The following is a 17,586-nucleotide window of genomic DNA, read 5'->3' on the forward strand; positions in this document are numbered from 1 at the left end:
TATTATTCAAGAAAGAAGCCATTCAGCAGATATTTATTCATTTGTGTTTGCTCATTATTCTGCCTTTACCAAAGTATGAAAACAGTCTCATAGGTCCAGATTTCCAGCAAGAAGTTCCAGAACCAAAGAGAACTGGAGTAAATTTTTAGGTACCCAGGATTCCATTAAGTAGTAGATTGGGACCCTGCTGAAGTTTTTCTGAAGTAATGCTTCTCAAACTTTAATGTATGTGACTCACATGGGAGTCATGTTGACATGCGGGTTCTGATTCAGTAGTGCTGACATAGGGTCTGAAATTCTGCTTTTCTGATCACCCCCAGGTGAAGTCAGTGCTGCTGGCCCAAAGATCTCACTTTGAGGCGCAGCGTTCTCGGGGGTACAGTGTTCAGTGGCGAGGAAAGGAGAGGAAGTGCAGCCCAGGGCCCTGGGAGGGAGATTTCCAGGAAGGTTGTGTTGGGAGCTGTGATAGCAACTCTCTGCCCTTCCTTCCTTCCCATCCCCATCTGCAAGAGGTTGTAATCTTCCTGGGCTGTGTCTTTGCTCTGCATTTTGGAGGAAGGAAAGGTGCCTTGTGAGTGCTTGGGGGAAGGAGGAGGAAGGAAGGAGATTGCACCATCATGGAGGGTAACTGTTCTATCTAGGTGACAAGCTGCATTTCCTCATGTCTGGACAGTGATCTAGAGAGAGCAGAATGAGCCTGTTCCTGCCTTCAGCATCCGGTGGGCAACATGGCAGGATCTGGTACAGACCAGAACTTTATCTTTGCCAGTCCTGGGGGTGATTGAAGAATGTTGACTTAAAGTGTTTTGAAGAAGGGAAGGACTGAGGAGTAAGCCATCGGGGTGCTCCCACACCTTCTTTTTGCATCCCTCTGACACATTCTGTCACCCTCTAGTCCCAGCTTGCCAACTCTGGGTGCCCTCATGCTGACCTCTAACACCCCAAAGACCTGCACTGCAGGGCCCATCTTGTTCTGCTTTCTCCTAGATACCCCGGTTCTCCCCACTCCCAGTTTGTCCCTTCTTCTCTTTTGCATCAAAATTTCCTTTTTTCTTCCCCAGCATGGCTGAATTCTGCCAGTTGGTAGGAAAGTTATCTAATTCAACTAGTTTAGGCCTGCATGACTGCTAAGCCAACTAGCTATTAGTTATTTCTGTTTTTCTGAGCTGTGACCCAGGTGGATTGCCCCCTTCTTCTGTCTCATCAGAGCCGGAGCCACAGGAAGGCCTGGTGCTTTGTAGAGGTCTCTTTTGCTATAGATGGTGACACTTGAGCAGTCTGGGGACAAAATGCAGGTATCCCTGGTTGCAGGGGGGTCTGTGCAGGGAGTGAGGTTCCCTCTGCCTCCGTAGCAGGCACCGATGAAAAGCAGGAGGCTGTGTTGTAAAGGCAAGTTTGCTGTAGTGGTGTGTGTGGTTTCACGCTGAGACTTATGGGGCTTTCCTCTGTGTGTGTGTGTGTGTGTGTGTGTGTGTGTGTGTGTGTGTGATTCCACTCTAAGGCCTTCTGTGCAATTTCGTTTTTATTTAGTCATGGTCATGGGTATTACTTTGCTAAAAATTTAAGAAAGAAATAATGAAAAGAAAAAGAGCTCTGCTACCAGAAAAGGTTTGGAAATCCTTGCCATCCTAGAAAGACACCGAACGGTTGCTGAGAGACACGGGCTCTCAGACTGCTCTGCTGTGAATTGCTCTGTGACCTTGGGCAAGCCCTGAGTGTTTCTACTGTCAGAGGGGTCCTTCCTTTCCCCTGTGTTTTGACCCTGCAGTTCCGTGACAAGCAGCTGTTGGCAGCCGTGGAAGCAGGACTGTCCCTCCTCCTCCCCTACTGTGCCCTGGACAGGCTTGGGTCTGACACGGAGCCTGTGGATCAGCCTGACCCCCAGTCCTGGCGTGGCCAGATAATTCCACGGCCGGAGGGGAAGGGGAACTTTGACCAAATCATTTTGCATCTTACTTGCCCCTGGGATCATGAGAAAGTTCGTTGCAGAACAGAGAGGGACTGGGCGGCTTGCCAGGAGAGTATACATATGGTGCTTCTGAGCTGAGTTTTGTCTGTGTCAAAGAGGCACTTACTGTGTACCCTGTGTGAGCTTAGGCGTCCTGGAGGTAAAGCGGGGTTCCACAAAACAGCTCTGCCCTCAGAATGGGAGGGAAGACACACAGAATGTTTAGTTTAGAAGAGGTTTGCGAGCGTGCCTTCTTCCAATACTTGGTGGTTCTTATAGGAATGAGGAACTGCATCTTGCTCCCCCTGCATATCTGTGTCCCCGTTGCCTACACTCCAGACTCATTTCTACAACTCACACGCACTGAGCATTAATAAATGCCCAAAGCGCAGCAGTGAGCAAGACACCACTGTCCCTGCCTCTTAGGAGTTTACAGCTCTGAAGGATGGGAGGCAGGCATGGCAGGTGGGATTCAGGCAAGCAGACAATCAGAATAGCCCAGGGCAGGAAGAACTGTGGTGAGTGCTGAGTCATGTACATTGAGGGCACCTGTTGCCACGGTCATGACCATCTCAGCCCTCCTGCCTGCGCTTCCTGGCAATTCCCCAGGGTCTGCTTGGGGGCGTGGCCCACCCAACAGAGACCCAGGGACCCAGGTAGAGCACGCTGGTGATCTGGGGACCCTTTTGTGTGTGTAAATGAACCTCACCAGCCAGACCCAGTGTCTGTCAGGGGACCCTGCAGAGTCCCTGACTTGTAGGAAATGGTATAGTGGCAGGAGACCTGACGGAGACAGTCTGTCCCCTGGCTGTCCTGGGCTCTGATGTGTCGAGGCATGGCCTGGCTTCTCAGTCTGCTCTGGAGGGAAAGCTGGAACCTGCCAGCTCTCAAGATAAGCCAAGAATGTGCCCGTCTGGCCAGTCTGGGGCCTGTGTGGGGGCCAGTGACTGCTCTGTTGGCCTGTTTCTCTAAGGGTAGAAGTGACTTTCTGAGATATTGAGGGGCAGGAAAGGGCGCATGCAACTACGGGTGAAAACATCTGCTCTGAATCTGGATATTCATTGTCTGATTTATTCATCCTTCACATTCAGAAACCATTCACCGAACAAGAAGGTCATGCCAGGCTCTGTGCTAAGCGACCTTGTATTTCTCTAACTGAAATTTCTCAACAGTCCTGCAAGTTAAGTGTATTATTTCCATTTTACAGATGAGGAAACTGAAGCCCAGAGAGCTAAAATTAAAGTCGTATCTGTGAGTGTTTACCATACGGCACATGCTGTTCTGAGCCCTTAGATCTGTCAGTGTGTTTAATCCTCACCACAGCCTGTGAGGGGCTGTCATCTGCAGCTTTCTGATGAAGAGACAGAGGCACAGAAAACTTAAGAAACCACCCAAGTTTCCAGAGCCAGCTAGTAATGGAACTGGACTGGCGTCATCCTGGGGTCCTTCCCAGATCTGAGCCCCTGCACGCTCAGAGCCCTGCTGGTTAACCTCTGCCCCTCTGTAACTCCATCATGGGTCACGTGTGGAAGGACAAAGCCACACTGAGGCAGCTAGTGAGGGACGCCTGGTGGGTGGGCTTCTAGAGGGAAGAGGCTATGGGCCGGGGTCTGTTCTAGATTGCAATTTGGGTAGACAGAGGTAAAAATAAATCACATTAGACGTGACACATACCCTTCTTGCATTCCGACAGTTAGGCTCAGAGGCAACGTGCCAGGCAGTACCAAATCCTGTAATGACTTAGAGCAGCAGAGTTAGAGGAATTGAGAAGGAGTGGCAGCCTCGAGGGCGCCTGGTAGCTGCTAATTGGGGGTGGTGATGACAGAGGAGGTGGCAAAGCTGCAACTCTGAGCCGCTTGCCCAATAGAGTTTCTTGCTTCTGCTGGGGAGACAGGGAGGGGTGGGAGGAGATTTGGAGAGAAATCTACTTCCGAGAGGACTTGGACCTGTTCCCTCCACCCCCACCCCACCTCCAGGCTTGTGGGAGACTGGGTGTGGATCTAAAGTCAAATCCCTTTGAGGGTGGAGATGAGGGGATGGGCCATCTGTGAGCTGGGGACAGGAGGGGTAGGGGGTGTCACCATTTTATTCCTGTGGGAAATGCCTTCTGCTCTGAGATCACTCATCTTGGCTATTGGGATCGACTGTAAGTGTTTGGGTGGTTTCTGTCTTGGACTTTTCACAGTTTGGGGGCTCCTTTAGCCATCTGAGAAATGGTCTAAGTTCTGTGTTTGCAGGCGTGCTCCCCAGCTCACTGTCTTTCTCTGTGCTACAGTGATGGCAACACAGAACCACTCAAGGTTAGTTCTTCCAGTTCGTGTGTGTTAAGGATTGGAGACAACGTAGAATGAAAGGCACATAGACAGAGTTGGAAAATAAAGGTAGAAGATCCAAAAGCCACATGCTCTCCAAAGATTATGATTTATCAAATCTGTGGTAAGGCCTGGGAATCTGCATTTTAAAGATTTTGTTTGTTTATGTATGTATTTATTTATTTTTAAAGAGAGAGAGAGCAGGGGGAGGGGCAGAGGCAGAGGGAGAGAGACAGAATCCCAAGCAGGCTCCATGCTGAGCCCAGAGCCCGACAGGGCACTTGATCTCACAACCCATGAGGTCATGACCTGAGCCGAAACCAAGAGTTGGACGCTCAATCGACTGAGCCACCCAGGAGCCCCATTTGTAAAACATATTTTATTTATTTATTTATTTATGTATTTATTTATTTATGTATTTACTTACTTACTTAGAGACAGCGCACTAGTGGGCATCTGTATTTTAAACAAGCTCCCCAGATGATTCTGAAACACCCACAAGTTTGAGAACCTCGGGTGTGAAGGAAGGAGGAAGGAAATTCACCCAAGATGTAGGCCATCACAGTTGTTGTCACTGACCACCAAGATAACAAAAAGGAAATAAGATAATGTCATTTTCATTTTCTGAAATAGGAAGGGTGTCAGTTTTTCAGGGTAGACAGACATCTTCATGGTGCTGATTTCTGAAAGAAAGCCATTATGTGTATCCCACCACAAAGGACGCTAAATGATATCGTGGATAATTCGGGGACAGGAGAGATGCTTTGCGTCCCTCCAGGGGTCTGTTGTGCTGGTCACCCCTGCAGCTGTGGTCCCTGCAGGGGGCACCAGGCTCACTCTGCATTAGGACTTGCTTGCCTTGAGATGCCATCCCTTCCTGCAGTCAGCCAGGAGGACAAGTGAGGTGATGTTGAGGCAAGGAGCGGGTGTGAGGGATGAGAGATGGCAGTGGTTCTCCTGGGCCTGTGCAGTCAGTTTGAAGGTATAACCTGGATTGAGTGCCTAGGTGACCGACCAAGTGGAAAGTTTCACCTGAATGCACAGGGCACTTCCCTAAAGCTCAGCATCTGGGTGATTGAGGTGACAGGAGGAAGGAGAGGTAAAGGGGAAAAACTGGTCAACACCACCGATGCTGAGAAGACCTGAAGCTCCTTTGTAGACCGTACAGTCAGTTGGGGAAAATATTTGCAACATATGTGACAAATGGTTAATGCCACAAATTTATAAAAAGCTTTTAAGAAAAAGGCAAACACCCCAGTAGAAAATTAGCAAAGCATATATGAGTATACAGTTCAGATCACCCATATACATAGGAAAAGATGTTCATACTCGCTAATAATCAATTACAAGTTACTTTTTACAAGTTAATTGACTTCAAGTTAAAATAACAATGAGATATCATCTTTCAAGTATCTAAATGGTAAAGCTGAAAAAAGGAATGAGCCAGTATTTGGCGAGATGCATATAGAGTGGGGAATGCAGGGGCTGACAATATTTATGGCTGTTAGGAGTCTTACGAGCACAGTCTTTCTGGAGGATAATTTGTCAGCATGAAAAACCTTAGAAGTGTACATAACCTTTGGCTAAGGATTCTCTCTCCTGGAATTTATCTTAAGGAAAGAGTCTCAGGAAGGTAGACACAGATTTATATGTAAGGGTACTTAGAACAGTGTTATTAATTACATTCACACTTGGAGGTAATATAAATGTCCAAAATTAAGAACTTGCTTTTAAAACTGTGGCTTATCTATACCATGGATATTATGTAGCCATTTAAAATGAGGTAGAAAGGAGTTTTTAATTACGTAGGAAAATGTGAAGTGGATATACCGTTAAGTGGAGCATGTAAAAAAGCAGGTTCCAAAATAGTACTTATGGTGTCATTCCAGTCAAATTAAAAAAAAAAAAAAACTAAGAAACAAATAGAAAAGACTCTGTGATGCGCTGAAAAAAATCCAAGAGAGCAGACACCAAATGAGAACAACGGTTGTCTCAGGAAGACGTGATTAAGGACAGTTTTTAGCCTCCTCTTTGTTTCTCTGTGTTTTCTTTCTTTCTTCTTAGACAACGAACATGCTGCTTTTGTAATAAAAGAAAATACCAGGAACATGTCCTTTTTTAAGTGACTCTGCCAGTAAGTGCTCCTGCTCCACTGAGGGCTGGCTGTGGGGGATGCACTTCACCACACTTCCTGTGGCCTCAGTTTAAATCTTCCTTTCTCCAATCTCTGCATCCTCGCCAACATCTGTTGTTTCCTGAGTTGTTAATTTTAGCCATTGTGTGAGGTGGTATCTCATTGTGGTTTTGGTTTGTGTTTCCCTGATGCCAAGTGATGTTGAGCTTTTTTTCATGTGTCTGTTAGCCATTTGGATGCAGAGAAAGGGGAACCGCCTTACGCTGCTGGTGGGAAGGCAGGGTGGTGCAGCCATTCTGGAACACAGGATGGAGGTTCCTCAAAAAGTTCAAAATAGAACTACCCTATGACGCAGTAATCGCACTACTAGGTGTTTATCCACAGGATACAAACATAGTGATTCGAAGGGGCACACGAACCCCAATGTTTATAACAGCAGTGTCCACAATAGCCAAAGTATGGAAAGAGCCCAGATGTCCGTTGACAGATGAACGGATAAAGAAGATGTGGTGTACATATATACGATGGAATATTACTCAGCCATCAAAAATCATGATATCTTGCCATTTGCAGTGACATGGATGGAACTTAGAGGGTATTATGCTAAGCGAAATAAGCCAGTCGGAGAAAGACTAATACCATATGATTTCACTCCTGTGTGGAATTTAAGAACCAAAACAGATGAGCATACGGGAAGGGAAGGAAAAATAAAATTAAATAAAAACAGAGAGGGAGGCAAACCATAAGAGACTCTTAACTATAGGAAACTGGGGATTGCTAGAGGGGAGGTGGGTGGAGGATGGGCTAACTGGGTGATGGGCTTTAAAGAGGGCACTTGATGTAATTAACACTGGGTGTTATATGCAACTGATGAATCACTAATTTCTACCCCTGAAACTAGTAATACAGTATATATTAACTAAATAGAATTTAAATAGAAAATTAAAAAAAAAAAGAAACAAATTTCCTTTCTGTAAGCACTGGCTGCCTCCCTGCTGTGTGCTCAGTGCTGAGTGGGGTCTGTGAGAGTTCTTATTCTCCAGGTTCTTAGGGGCTGGTTAGTGGTGAAGGGCTAAGGTGAATGCCCAGGTCATTTGCTATAGAATTGCCTTTGGCCTTTGGTGTGTTCAGCATTTTGCTGGATGTAAAGATGGCCTAGGGGCATTTTGCTGAGAATGCCTAAGATCTGCTTTCCTTGCCTAAAGCCTTAATACCCCTCTTTCTTCGGAAATTTAGTTGGTTAACATGGAACTGATAAGTCTCAGTAGCCTCAACCCATGGCTGGGCCCTGTGCAGTGGGAAACCCAGAAGTCACCCTCCATGTCTCAAGCTGATAGATCCATGTGACATACGGGCCATCAGAGAATCCTAAGAGGGTGAGGTGGGATGAGGTAGGGACCTAAATGAGACATCTGGTCCAACTCTTCATTTTTCAGATGAGAAAGCCAAGGCCCCAAGAGAGAAGAGAACTTGGTAGCTGGTGACAGAGCCAGGACTCCTAACCTTGTGCTCTGCCCACATTCATAGCCCTGAGTGTTTGGGAGATGTGATCTGAGACATTGTCAAGTAATGGCAAGGAAGCAAACTTCGGGATAAAAAATTCACCCAAATTCTGAGAAGCAGAGGATGGCAAGGAACTGAGTGTATCAATGAAGAAGTTGCAACAAGAATTCCTAGGACATTAAGATCCAGGGGTTCAGGGGCGCCTGGGTGGCTCAGTTGGTTAAATGTCTTCAGCTCAGGTCCTGATCCCAGGGTCCTGGAATCGAGCCCCATGTCGGGCTCCCTGCTCAGCAGAGAGTCTGATTCTCCCTCTCCCTCTGCTCCTCCTCCCTGCTCGTTCTCTCGCTCTCTCAAATAAATAAATCAAATCTAAAAAAGAAAAAGATCCAGGGAAACAGAAAAGAACCAACAAGAAATAACTGGCCATGATTTGTTCACACACCCACATTCACATACACAGACACACATAGTCAGTTTTCTGTAGGGCCACTTATTTGGTGTGAATTTTAGGAAAGTGGAACGACCTTTTTATCTCCAAGGAATTTCTCCACTTGCCCACCGTGGACCTAAACTTGCCACCTTGAAGCCCCTTTTGGTCGAGGATGTAGTTAAAAGGTGAATGTGTTGTTTTGGAAGGAGGTCAGGTGAACCCTTTGGAATCTTTTTCACTTTATGTGAGTTGTGGGAAGAATCCCAGAGCAATGTGGGCCACGGGGAGGTGAACGTTCACAGGAGACAGTCTGGGCACAGAACTCTGCACTAGAGGGGAGGGGTCCAGCAAGTCAGGTGGGAGGGATCGTGAAAGATAAACTGCTCATTTCACCATTTCCTGAGGATGGCCCTGTACCCCCACCAGAAGAGCAGAACCTCAACCATCTTGGATTTTTCTGTCTTCCTTTGCAGTCCCAGTCTTTCTCTGCACCGTGAGCTCATGCTCAAGGTCTCATCTGTTATGGTCCAGCCTCCTGGGTTTGCCAGTCTCTAAAGGCCAACATTTCTAGGATCGAGCTAGCTGACCTGTTCTGTTGTAGTTCTTTCAGTAATCAAATGTAAATCTGATTGTCATGAACCAGGTGGTGAGCAGGGGGCCCAGCCCAAGTGCACATCGTTGTCGGCTGACCACTTGCTCTCCCCTTTCCTCCACTCCCACAAAGAGGAGAGGAAAGGGCAAGTGTCGCTTTTCTGATGTATTTCCTTGACAAAGTGGCCACTCGCCAGCAAGGAAGTGAGGTAGAGAGGTGGTGACTTGGGGCCTCCACAGAATAGAGCATTCGTGTCTCGCTCTCTGCTTCTCCATCTTTGGCGAGCGGTTTCCCCTTTGCCTGTCTGAATCCAGCTTTTTCTACCAGGCCTGGTTTAAATCCCACCAGTGCCATAAGGCTTCTGCTGACCCCGGCATCAGCTGGTACTTGTTCTTCTCTGCAGTTTCTGTTTGCCCACTCACTGGACCCTAATGCACATATCTCTTACACACCCATGCATGTTTCTTTTTCTGTTAGTGTGTGTCTTATTCCCTCGGTCGACTGTAAGCCCTTCAGGTTGGGGGGTGTGTCATGCTTAGAGCACTTACGACACTGATCAATAAATGAGGAAGGGAGGAATGAATGAGAGAATGGATGGATAGGCGAATGGGCAGTTGGGTGGATGGGGGGGGTGGGATGGCGGGGAGATAGGCAGGTGAGTGGGTGGAAGGCTCCAAGCCCAGCACTATATTATGTAACCTACGTCATGTCGGCGTCCAGAACCTAGACTCTACGCTAAGGGCTATGCCAGAGGACACGGAGCTGTATTTTCAGTCCATACAGCCAAGACCAGCTTACATCAGGCCTCACTTATTTCAGGTCTTGGACTTGGGGGCTCAGGCTCATTTGACAACAGCATCAAAATGCGGTTATACTGACAAACAGATTCCAAAAAGTAATCATACCTCAGCCTGACTTGGCTCTGCTCAACAACTCCTTCCTTTCCGTGCTTTAGGAGTTTTTTAAAAGGCCAGAGGAAGGAAGTTAGTCTGCAGGGAATCAAGTGAACTAACCTGGGAGTGCAGCTGCATAGGCCAGCTTGAGCGGACACCTGTGAGTCTGTGCACAGGGGCCATTGGTAGGTCAGGGCTCAGCTCCCTGACTTGTGGTCGCTGACTCTTATCCTCTCTCTATTCCTTACTGTTGACCCTGAGCTTGGCTTGGTTGGGGTGACGTCTTGAAAGACTAGATCATAATTTTGAGAAGCATCGGTGTTTTCGGCATCTCTCTCTCTCTCTCTTTTTCCCATTTACTGTTTGGAACTGTTTGGGGATCATCAAAGGGCATGTTGCCACGTTGTACAGTGTACTTCTCAAATTGTGTTTCCTGGAGCCCTCGGGGGTTCTATGAAGCCTGTTAGGCATCAGGGTGTGGGCTCTGAGTCGGTGGGTTCCCAGTGCCCCTCCCCCCAAGAGAAGCACTGCTTTTTATGTTTTTTACATGTTGGGCTTCCGTGCAAGATGCATTGGAGAGAGGGTTCCTCACCTCAAACAAATTTGAGCACTGATGTCAGAAGACTACGAAGGCATTGGCAACATGGTCAGAGAGGAGAAACAGGTCCATCCGCCAGCAGGCTTGGCTCACTAGCTGGGAGGAAAGGCCGTTTGAATGGCTCTGGGCACTCTTGTGTTTGCAGGTCTGGTGCTGATGTTTCTGTCTGCTCCGGAGTCCCCGCTTGCCTCAGGCTGGCTTGGATGCTGCCCCTGTGTTCCTTGCCCCCCTTGCTCACCCACCTAGTTCCTGACGAGCTGCCCACCTGGCTTTCGGTAAATTTTTGCTCCTTTCCCTTATCTCTGTGGCCTGGAATTCTGACCTGCTTCCTGCTCTGATTTCTGGTAACTTTATATTTCTTCGCCCTATTTTGGCTTCCTGCCTATCTGGCTTTTTTGCTCTGTCCTTGAGTAACTGTGTCCCAAGGGTCTTCTGTCTTCCTGGATGCTGGCATCACATGGGAACCCTGCTTTTCCTCTGCCACGGTCCTCCCCAGCACTGTCTATTTTTAAGCTGGGATCTGAGGATGCAGCTCCCTGGGGCTGAATTGGGTTCAAGAATATGCTGGGATTGCAAAATGGGGGCCAGGATCCGGATATGGCAATCTAGTAGATAATTGACTTCCATGGAGAAGTTATACTTCACATAGTGCTTTCTTTCATACACGGTCTCATTTCATTCTCATTACAACCTGGTGAGACTGGGACTTTCTGATGTCTATGTTACATGCAAGGAATTTACTGATTTACTGAAGGTAGAACTGGAAGTAGAACCTGGGTCTTTGGACTCTAAATCCTGGGCTAGGGCAGAGGAGCTAAGAGCAGGTTGAGTGCTAAGACAGTGAGGAGAAGGATCTTGTTCGTGGGAATTAGGAGTGGCCTGCCTGGGGGTTAGCTGTGTTGGTAATGGGAGGGAGATGAGAGGTAGGGGCAGCCACAGAGGCCCCACAGTCAAAGGTGGCTGGGCAGAGGGGTGAGGAGGGGGCTCCACGACACCATCGCCTGACAGGCTGTTGCCATGGGATCAGGGTGTGAGTCCTCTGGAATCAGGCTGATCTGGTTCCTACACACTACAGATTTGAACTGCTTCTGGCCCATGCCTTTTTTTTTTTTTTAGAGTTTATTTATTTATTTGTTTGTTTATTGATTTATTTAGAGAGAGCATGTGCTGGGGGAGGGGCAGAGGGAGAGAGAGAATCTCAAGCAGACTCCACAAGCCGAGTCTGTGCTGAGCGCAGTGTCTGACGTGGGGCTTAATCTCACGACCCTGAGATCATGACCTGAGCCAAAATCAAGAGTCAGACGCTTAACCAACTGAGCCACCCAGAGGCCCTGTGGCCTGTGCCTTTGAGACATATTAGCTGAAGTGCCCATTCCTCCCACCTGCCGGGCTGCACTTGGGGTGGCCTTGACTGGAAGCATCTGAGCATTATCCCTGCCCCATGGCCCTGAAACCTTACAGGGTAATTCTAGAGGAATCATGGCTCATTGTTCTCCAGTGTGGGAAGAGGAACTACAGTGACTGCTTGGGGGAAACAGGAGGAGGAACCTGGTCTCCACATCCCTGTGCCTTGGAACACTTCCCATTTGCTACCACTCTGCTCACATGGCATCTCCATCCCTGGGTTTGCATTCTATGCAGCCCTGCCTCCTCTCTACCTTAATAAACTGGTGACTTTGGGTCAGGTTACTAAACTCATGGATGCTTTAAAGTTGACTGAGAAAGGAAATGAGTTAGGTCTGCTCTATTCCTAGACCTTGAAAACACCTTTAGCAGCGCACCCCTGGTGATTGCCAGAGCAAGTCTGGTTGGCGGCTGCTTACCATGGAAGGTAGGGGTGGGTGGGCTGAGGATTTGTCTCCTCGATGCAGGCCCTGATGGGTGCATTTTCTTTTGAAAATGAACAGCAACAATAAAATCAAATAAAAACAAGCCTGCCTTTTATTTTCATTGTCCACGTGCAATTCTAAATAATATCAGTGATAAAGTAGTCCTCTCTTCCGGCGGGGGCCCCCCTCCCCACTGCTTGGTACCCTACTGAAGCTCGAATCAGTGAATGTGTGTTCACATCCTAGCCCCGCTCTCAGGGCCGGCTCCATGGCCCAAACGCCAAGTCACTTCCCTAAGCCTCTGTTTTCTTTTCTGTGAAATGGAACTACGAAGGATACCTGTACATATTAAAGAGAGAACAAATATAAAATTAGCTTATAAAGAGAAAAGCTGGATATAAATGTAGGGTCCACGTTGCTCTACACAATCTAAACGGTGTGAGATCTGAGTCATGCTCAGGTTATTCTTTGGCAGCGAAGAATTTGCGGGTGATCGGGCCAGGCTCTTCCATGAAGTTCAGGAGGTGGTATTGGAGAGATAACACTGTTTCTGGCACCAAGAAACTGTTCTAGATTTATGCCCTTTCATCTGATTCCTGGGCAAACAATAGGACAGCCTCGTGGGGTGCCACCCTGGGCCCTGCTGAGTTCCTGAATGAGGCCCATCTGTCTCACTCTTTATGCAGGCTGCTCCATCTTTCTGGGGTGCTGAGTGAGTGAGGAGCTGAGGCCTCTGCCTGGGAAGAGGGGTGTGTTCCTGACTTAATTGCAGGAGAGTGTGCTGGCAGAAATACGGAGGGTAGTTGGTGTCTGGTGGATTGCCTGTCCCTCACTAAACCATGTTGCGTGTCCTTCTACAGTGCTAGGTGGCAAAGCCCTTTCTCAGGCATCATTTATGATTTCTCCTGTGACATGGCCAGGCCAGGATTTCTCACCCTCACTTGACAAGGGAGGAAATTGAAACCCAGGGAGTTGAACAGGCTGCCCTGGGTTAGGGTAGGGCTCTGACTGGAACCCACTTGGAGAATGAAGGGAAAGCCTTTACTTTCATTCAGTTTGTCATGGGCCCTTTGGAGCTTTCTGACAGAAGCTTTCTGAGGTGAGATCTCAGGTGGCAGGTGGAGAAACACAAACGAAGAAGTCAGTGCCTTGTCCCAGCCCATGAGGCTCTGATGGCAGGAGTAGGACCAGGAATTGGTCAGCCTGACTGCCTGCCCTTTGCTGCATTAGACCACGGGTTGGGTATTGACTGTTTGCAATGGTGGGGGGAGCACGGAGCAGGAGGACTGAAATATGCACGCTTTGCCTACATGTCAATGTTTCAGCATTCCCATAATTTCTGATTTAGTATTGGCAGTGACTTTCTGGATGGCACCCTGGGTGGCTCTGTCCTAACTGAGAGAGGCCCTCACTGCTTACCCCTTGTCCCCATAGCCTAGCTGGGCAACTTCTGCCCTGCATGGCCTGAACCCCTGGCTTTGGAGCATCCTAATGGACAGACGAGGGCCCATCCATGGGTCAACAGGGCATAACAGAGAGTAGCCTCAGCTCTGGTTTTTTGTTTACCTGAGCTCCGATTTTTGCATTTGCTGTGGATAGTGACCAGGGCATGCCCAAATGTGAACTTCCACTCCTGGCACCCGCAAAGCCTAAGATAATCTGTTGTATTGATTTGGAGCAGTTCAACGCCAGACCCATCCTGGGAGAGACAACACTCCTCCCTCTCCTTCCCGTATTCCCCATCCTCCTTGCCTCAAATGTCCGATCAAAGAACTAAGGGAGAGGGTAATAGATGAATACTGAAAAGGACAAGGAATAAAATGAGTAACAGCAGTACAGTTCTTCTGTAAAATGCAGAGAACCAGAAGACTGATGTAAGTCGGTTTCTCAGCCCCCGCTGCTCACCAGTCACCTGGGAGATTTTTAAATATCTCCGTTCCCAGACGGCAGCCTGCCCAGACCCAGGAGATGGGAATCTCTGCGGATGAGACCCAGGCAGCCAGTTTTGAAATCCCCTGGGTGATTCCGGCGTACAGCCAGTTGAGAACCACTGCTCGAAGGGTGAAAAGATTTGGTTAACTGCTTAGGACGAAGAGATCCCTGTATTTCACCGTGCACTAGAATCATCAGGGGCACTTTTACGATGGCACCGATTCCCTGGCCACATATTGCACACCATTTAAATCCGTGACTTCTGTAGTGTCTCTAGCTCGGCCTTCATAGGAACAATAAACTAGCAACGGTTACAGTAGCTATCATTCATCAGAGCTGACCGTGGGCCAGCTTTGCAGATATTTCCAGTCATCACAATTCCCTAGTAGGGAGTCATTATTCCCATTTTACAGATGAGAAAACCGATGCAGAGAGAAGGTAGCCACTTGCCCCAGGTGACAGCGTAAGTTTCCTGAGTCCAGGCCCGTTTGCCCTGGAAGGCTGCTTTTGCTACCCAAAGCCTCATGGCCTAGGAGCTGGCCCCCATGGAGCATTGTGTCCCCCTTTCCCAGTAATGGCCCAACAAGAAGGGCAAACTCATCAGTGGCCTAGGCGCTCCTTGGGCTCCCCTTGGACTCCCCAGAGCAGGTTGAGCGGAGGACCCGTCCCCCAGGAAGAGAGGGGAGATGAGTGGTGTTGCTTGGTATTTGGTTCCGTTATTCACCCACTCTCAAAATACCTGCCTTTGGTGGGAGGAAATGGCCTGCATATTAGGACTGATCCCCAGTCACCGCTCATTGCCACAGCTGCTCTCACAAGGAGAAAACTCAACCAGGAAATGCAAACTTTTTTGCTTTTTTGAGACTTTGAGGAATTTTTAAGTCATGTGATATAGAAAAATGCCTCTGTTTCCCTAGCTCAAGCTGACTTGAAATATTTCTCTCTGCTTTACAAACTCTGCACCTCCACGTCTGTGTTCTGTAAGCTTAAACAAAATGCTTACAATCCTTAAGCTTTGGTTTGTCGGCTAGAAAGAGTGAGACCTGTCTGCCCTTAGGGCTGCTGATGCCAGGCCCCTGAGATGTCAGAGAAAAGAAAAGCATGGCCGTCCTGACATTGAGACTCACAGTTGCCTGGGACTGGAAGCTTTGTCAGGTGTTAGCTGGCTCCCACTGAGGGACCCAATGTCCCTGAGACCCAAAGTAGCTCCAAGGGACCAGCTGTGTTAGAGATCTTGCTGAATGTGTTCACTCTGGCTTTGAGACGCCTGGCTTCACTCCACCTGCGTCAGCCCCTAGTGTGTAGACAGCTAGGAGCCAAATAGTCAGAGTGTAAATAGCTGAAACTTTAGGGTTAGTAGACAATGTAATATAAATTTGGTTCCACAAAGCCATCGCTGTCCAGCCTAGACCCAGCCCCCAGGTCCTTCTCCTTCCCCAGAGCTCCTTCTGTACCTGTTGTCTGTGCCTTTGGTCCCTGCCCCCCATTCCCCAGCACAGGGCTTGGCACAGAGCAGACACTCAGGCGGCACTGAGTGAGTGGAGGATGAGGGGATGGAGAGATACGGGAATATGTGTCTGGTGACATCTCTAAGGTGATTGCCATAGAATGCTATTTAAGTGTTGGCATATCTTTTCCTTGCTTGCTCTACTTGACTTTTTTTTTTTTTCCACTTAGGTTTATTTTGAAGGCTGTCTCACTGAGGATTATTCTAGGAATGGAGTGGTTCAGATGTGATGCTATTTTCTGAGATTGAGGCAAATATCTGGAGAATTTCGTTGTGTGTAACTCTTACCCCAGAGCCACTAAGAGAGTATATCCTGTGTGTGGAGTCTGGTGCTCCCTTATTCAGCCATTAAGCTGAACCTGAAAACTTTCTGAGTTCTGTCTTAAGCAGTGGGTATTGTGGATGAGAAAACATAGGGCACTTGTGGAAAATGATGGAAGAGGAGTGGGAGAACCCCAGAAGCAGGGAACCACTGGGCAGTCTCTGGGGACTTAGAGCTGCCCATGCACCCTGCCCACCTGAACTGATACGGTGAACAGAAGGGCTGCTGCCCTTCCCCGTGAAGTGGGCTGTCCTTGGAGCACTCAGAGAAGCTGGCTCAGGGCCACCTGCCATTGGCATGGACACCATTTCATGGTTGTTGTATTGGTCCCTAGAAATGGAAGCATTTCTAGGCTCAAACCTGAAGGGCACTAAGCACAGTCTTGACTTCTGTAACTACTTAGTGGCTTTGTGGACAGTGGCCTGGGCACCTGGCTTGGCCATTAACCTGTGATGACCTCACACTTGTCACTTGACCTCTCCTGTGTGCCAGTTTTCTAACACTTTACAACTCTGTGGTCCCATCAACCTTCTCACCATGACGAACTCCCACTTGTGGTTATTAACAGTGTTAGGCTCCCTCCCCCCACGCCACCTCCACCAGCATCCCACCAACCCAGCCAGCATGTCCTCTGGCCTTGTCTTTAAGTGCATCACCCTCCTCTTTGCTCTGTTCCCTTACTGAGGACCTGCTTTGATCAGGTCATTGAGATTTTATTTTTGCGGAGGAGGTTGGGAGCAAAGGTTTAAACATAAGAATATAGAGAATATAGAGAAATCACAATTATAAATGGATGACTTTGTACTTGTATCCAGATAAGGCAGACCCAAATGAGTAACTGTTACCATTAGTATTTTGACCATGCTGATCCGATCTTCATGTTTTTCCTTTTTAATCTTTACATTACATAGTGTAAAGCTTCTGGACGCTGTGATTTTATCTAGTGGATACTGGACTCGGGTTCTAACTGAGACTTAGGAACGATGAGGCTGTATCATCCTGATAAATCAATAACCTTTCAGGGCCTCAGTGGTCACTTCTGTACACTGGGAATGACAATACTAACATTCATTCCTAGTAAAGGCAAAGGATTCATATGAACAAAAGGGAAGCCCAGGGCCTGCCTCATCTCAGCCAGGGTTAACAGGCCGGTGAGGATGCTGGCTGGTGGCATGACTTGCCCTACCCTCGCGGAATGACCCTGATTAGTGTGGCCTGGGGGCTGACAACTGGGTCACTTCCTGGATGGACACAGTAACACCCCGATTGTGTCGGTCCGTGTCCCCACAGCGGCCAGTTTGCCATTGTGAAGAAGTGCCGAGAGAAAAGCACGGGGTTGGAGTACGCGGCCAAATTCATCAAAAAGCGGCAGAGCCGGGCCAGCCGGCGGGGCGTGTGCCGGGAGGAGATCGAGCGCGAGGTGAGCATCCTGCGGCAGGTGCTGCACCCCAACGTCATCACGCTGCACGACGTCTTCGAGAACCGCACCGACGTGGTGCTCATCCTTGAGCTGTGAGTGCGTGCGCGGGACCCAGGGCGGGCAGCCGGGGCAGGTAGGGTGGTGGAAGCTCCAGCCACAGACCCCC

At 48.5% G+C, this 17,586-nt stretch overlaps 1 protein-coding gene across 6 annotated transcripts in view; it reads left to right on the forward strand.

The window, feature by feature from the left end:
- DAPK2 (death associated protein kinase 2) overlaps positions 1-17,586 on the forward strand; it is a 114,056-nt gene that overhangs the window by 45,682 nt on the left and 50,788 nt on the right. For all 6 annotated transcript variants that reach the window (XR_004625581.1, XM_019794122.2, XM_034660851.1 and 3 more), the window contains exon 3: positions 17,291-17,512. Coding sequence is in view for 5 of the 6 variants with exons in the window: in XM_019794122.2 (XP_019649681.1) it covers positions 17,291-17,512 (222 nt within the window). In the remaining variant the exon portion in view is untranslated. The remainder of the gene's footprint in view (positions 1-17,290; positions 17,513-17,586) is intronic.

This window comes from Ailuropoda melanoleuca, chromosome 5 (genome assembly GCF_002007445.2).
Source record: "Ailuropoda melanoleuca isolate Jingjing chromosome 5, ASM200744v2, whole genome shotgun sequence".
Classification (NCBI taxonomy): Eukaryota; Metazoa; Chordata; class Mammalia; order Carnivora; family Ursidae; genus Ailuropoda; species Ailuropoda melanoleuca.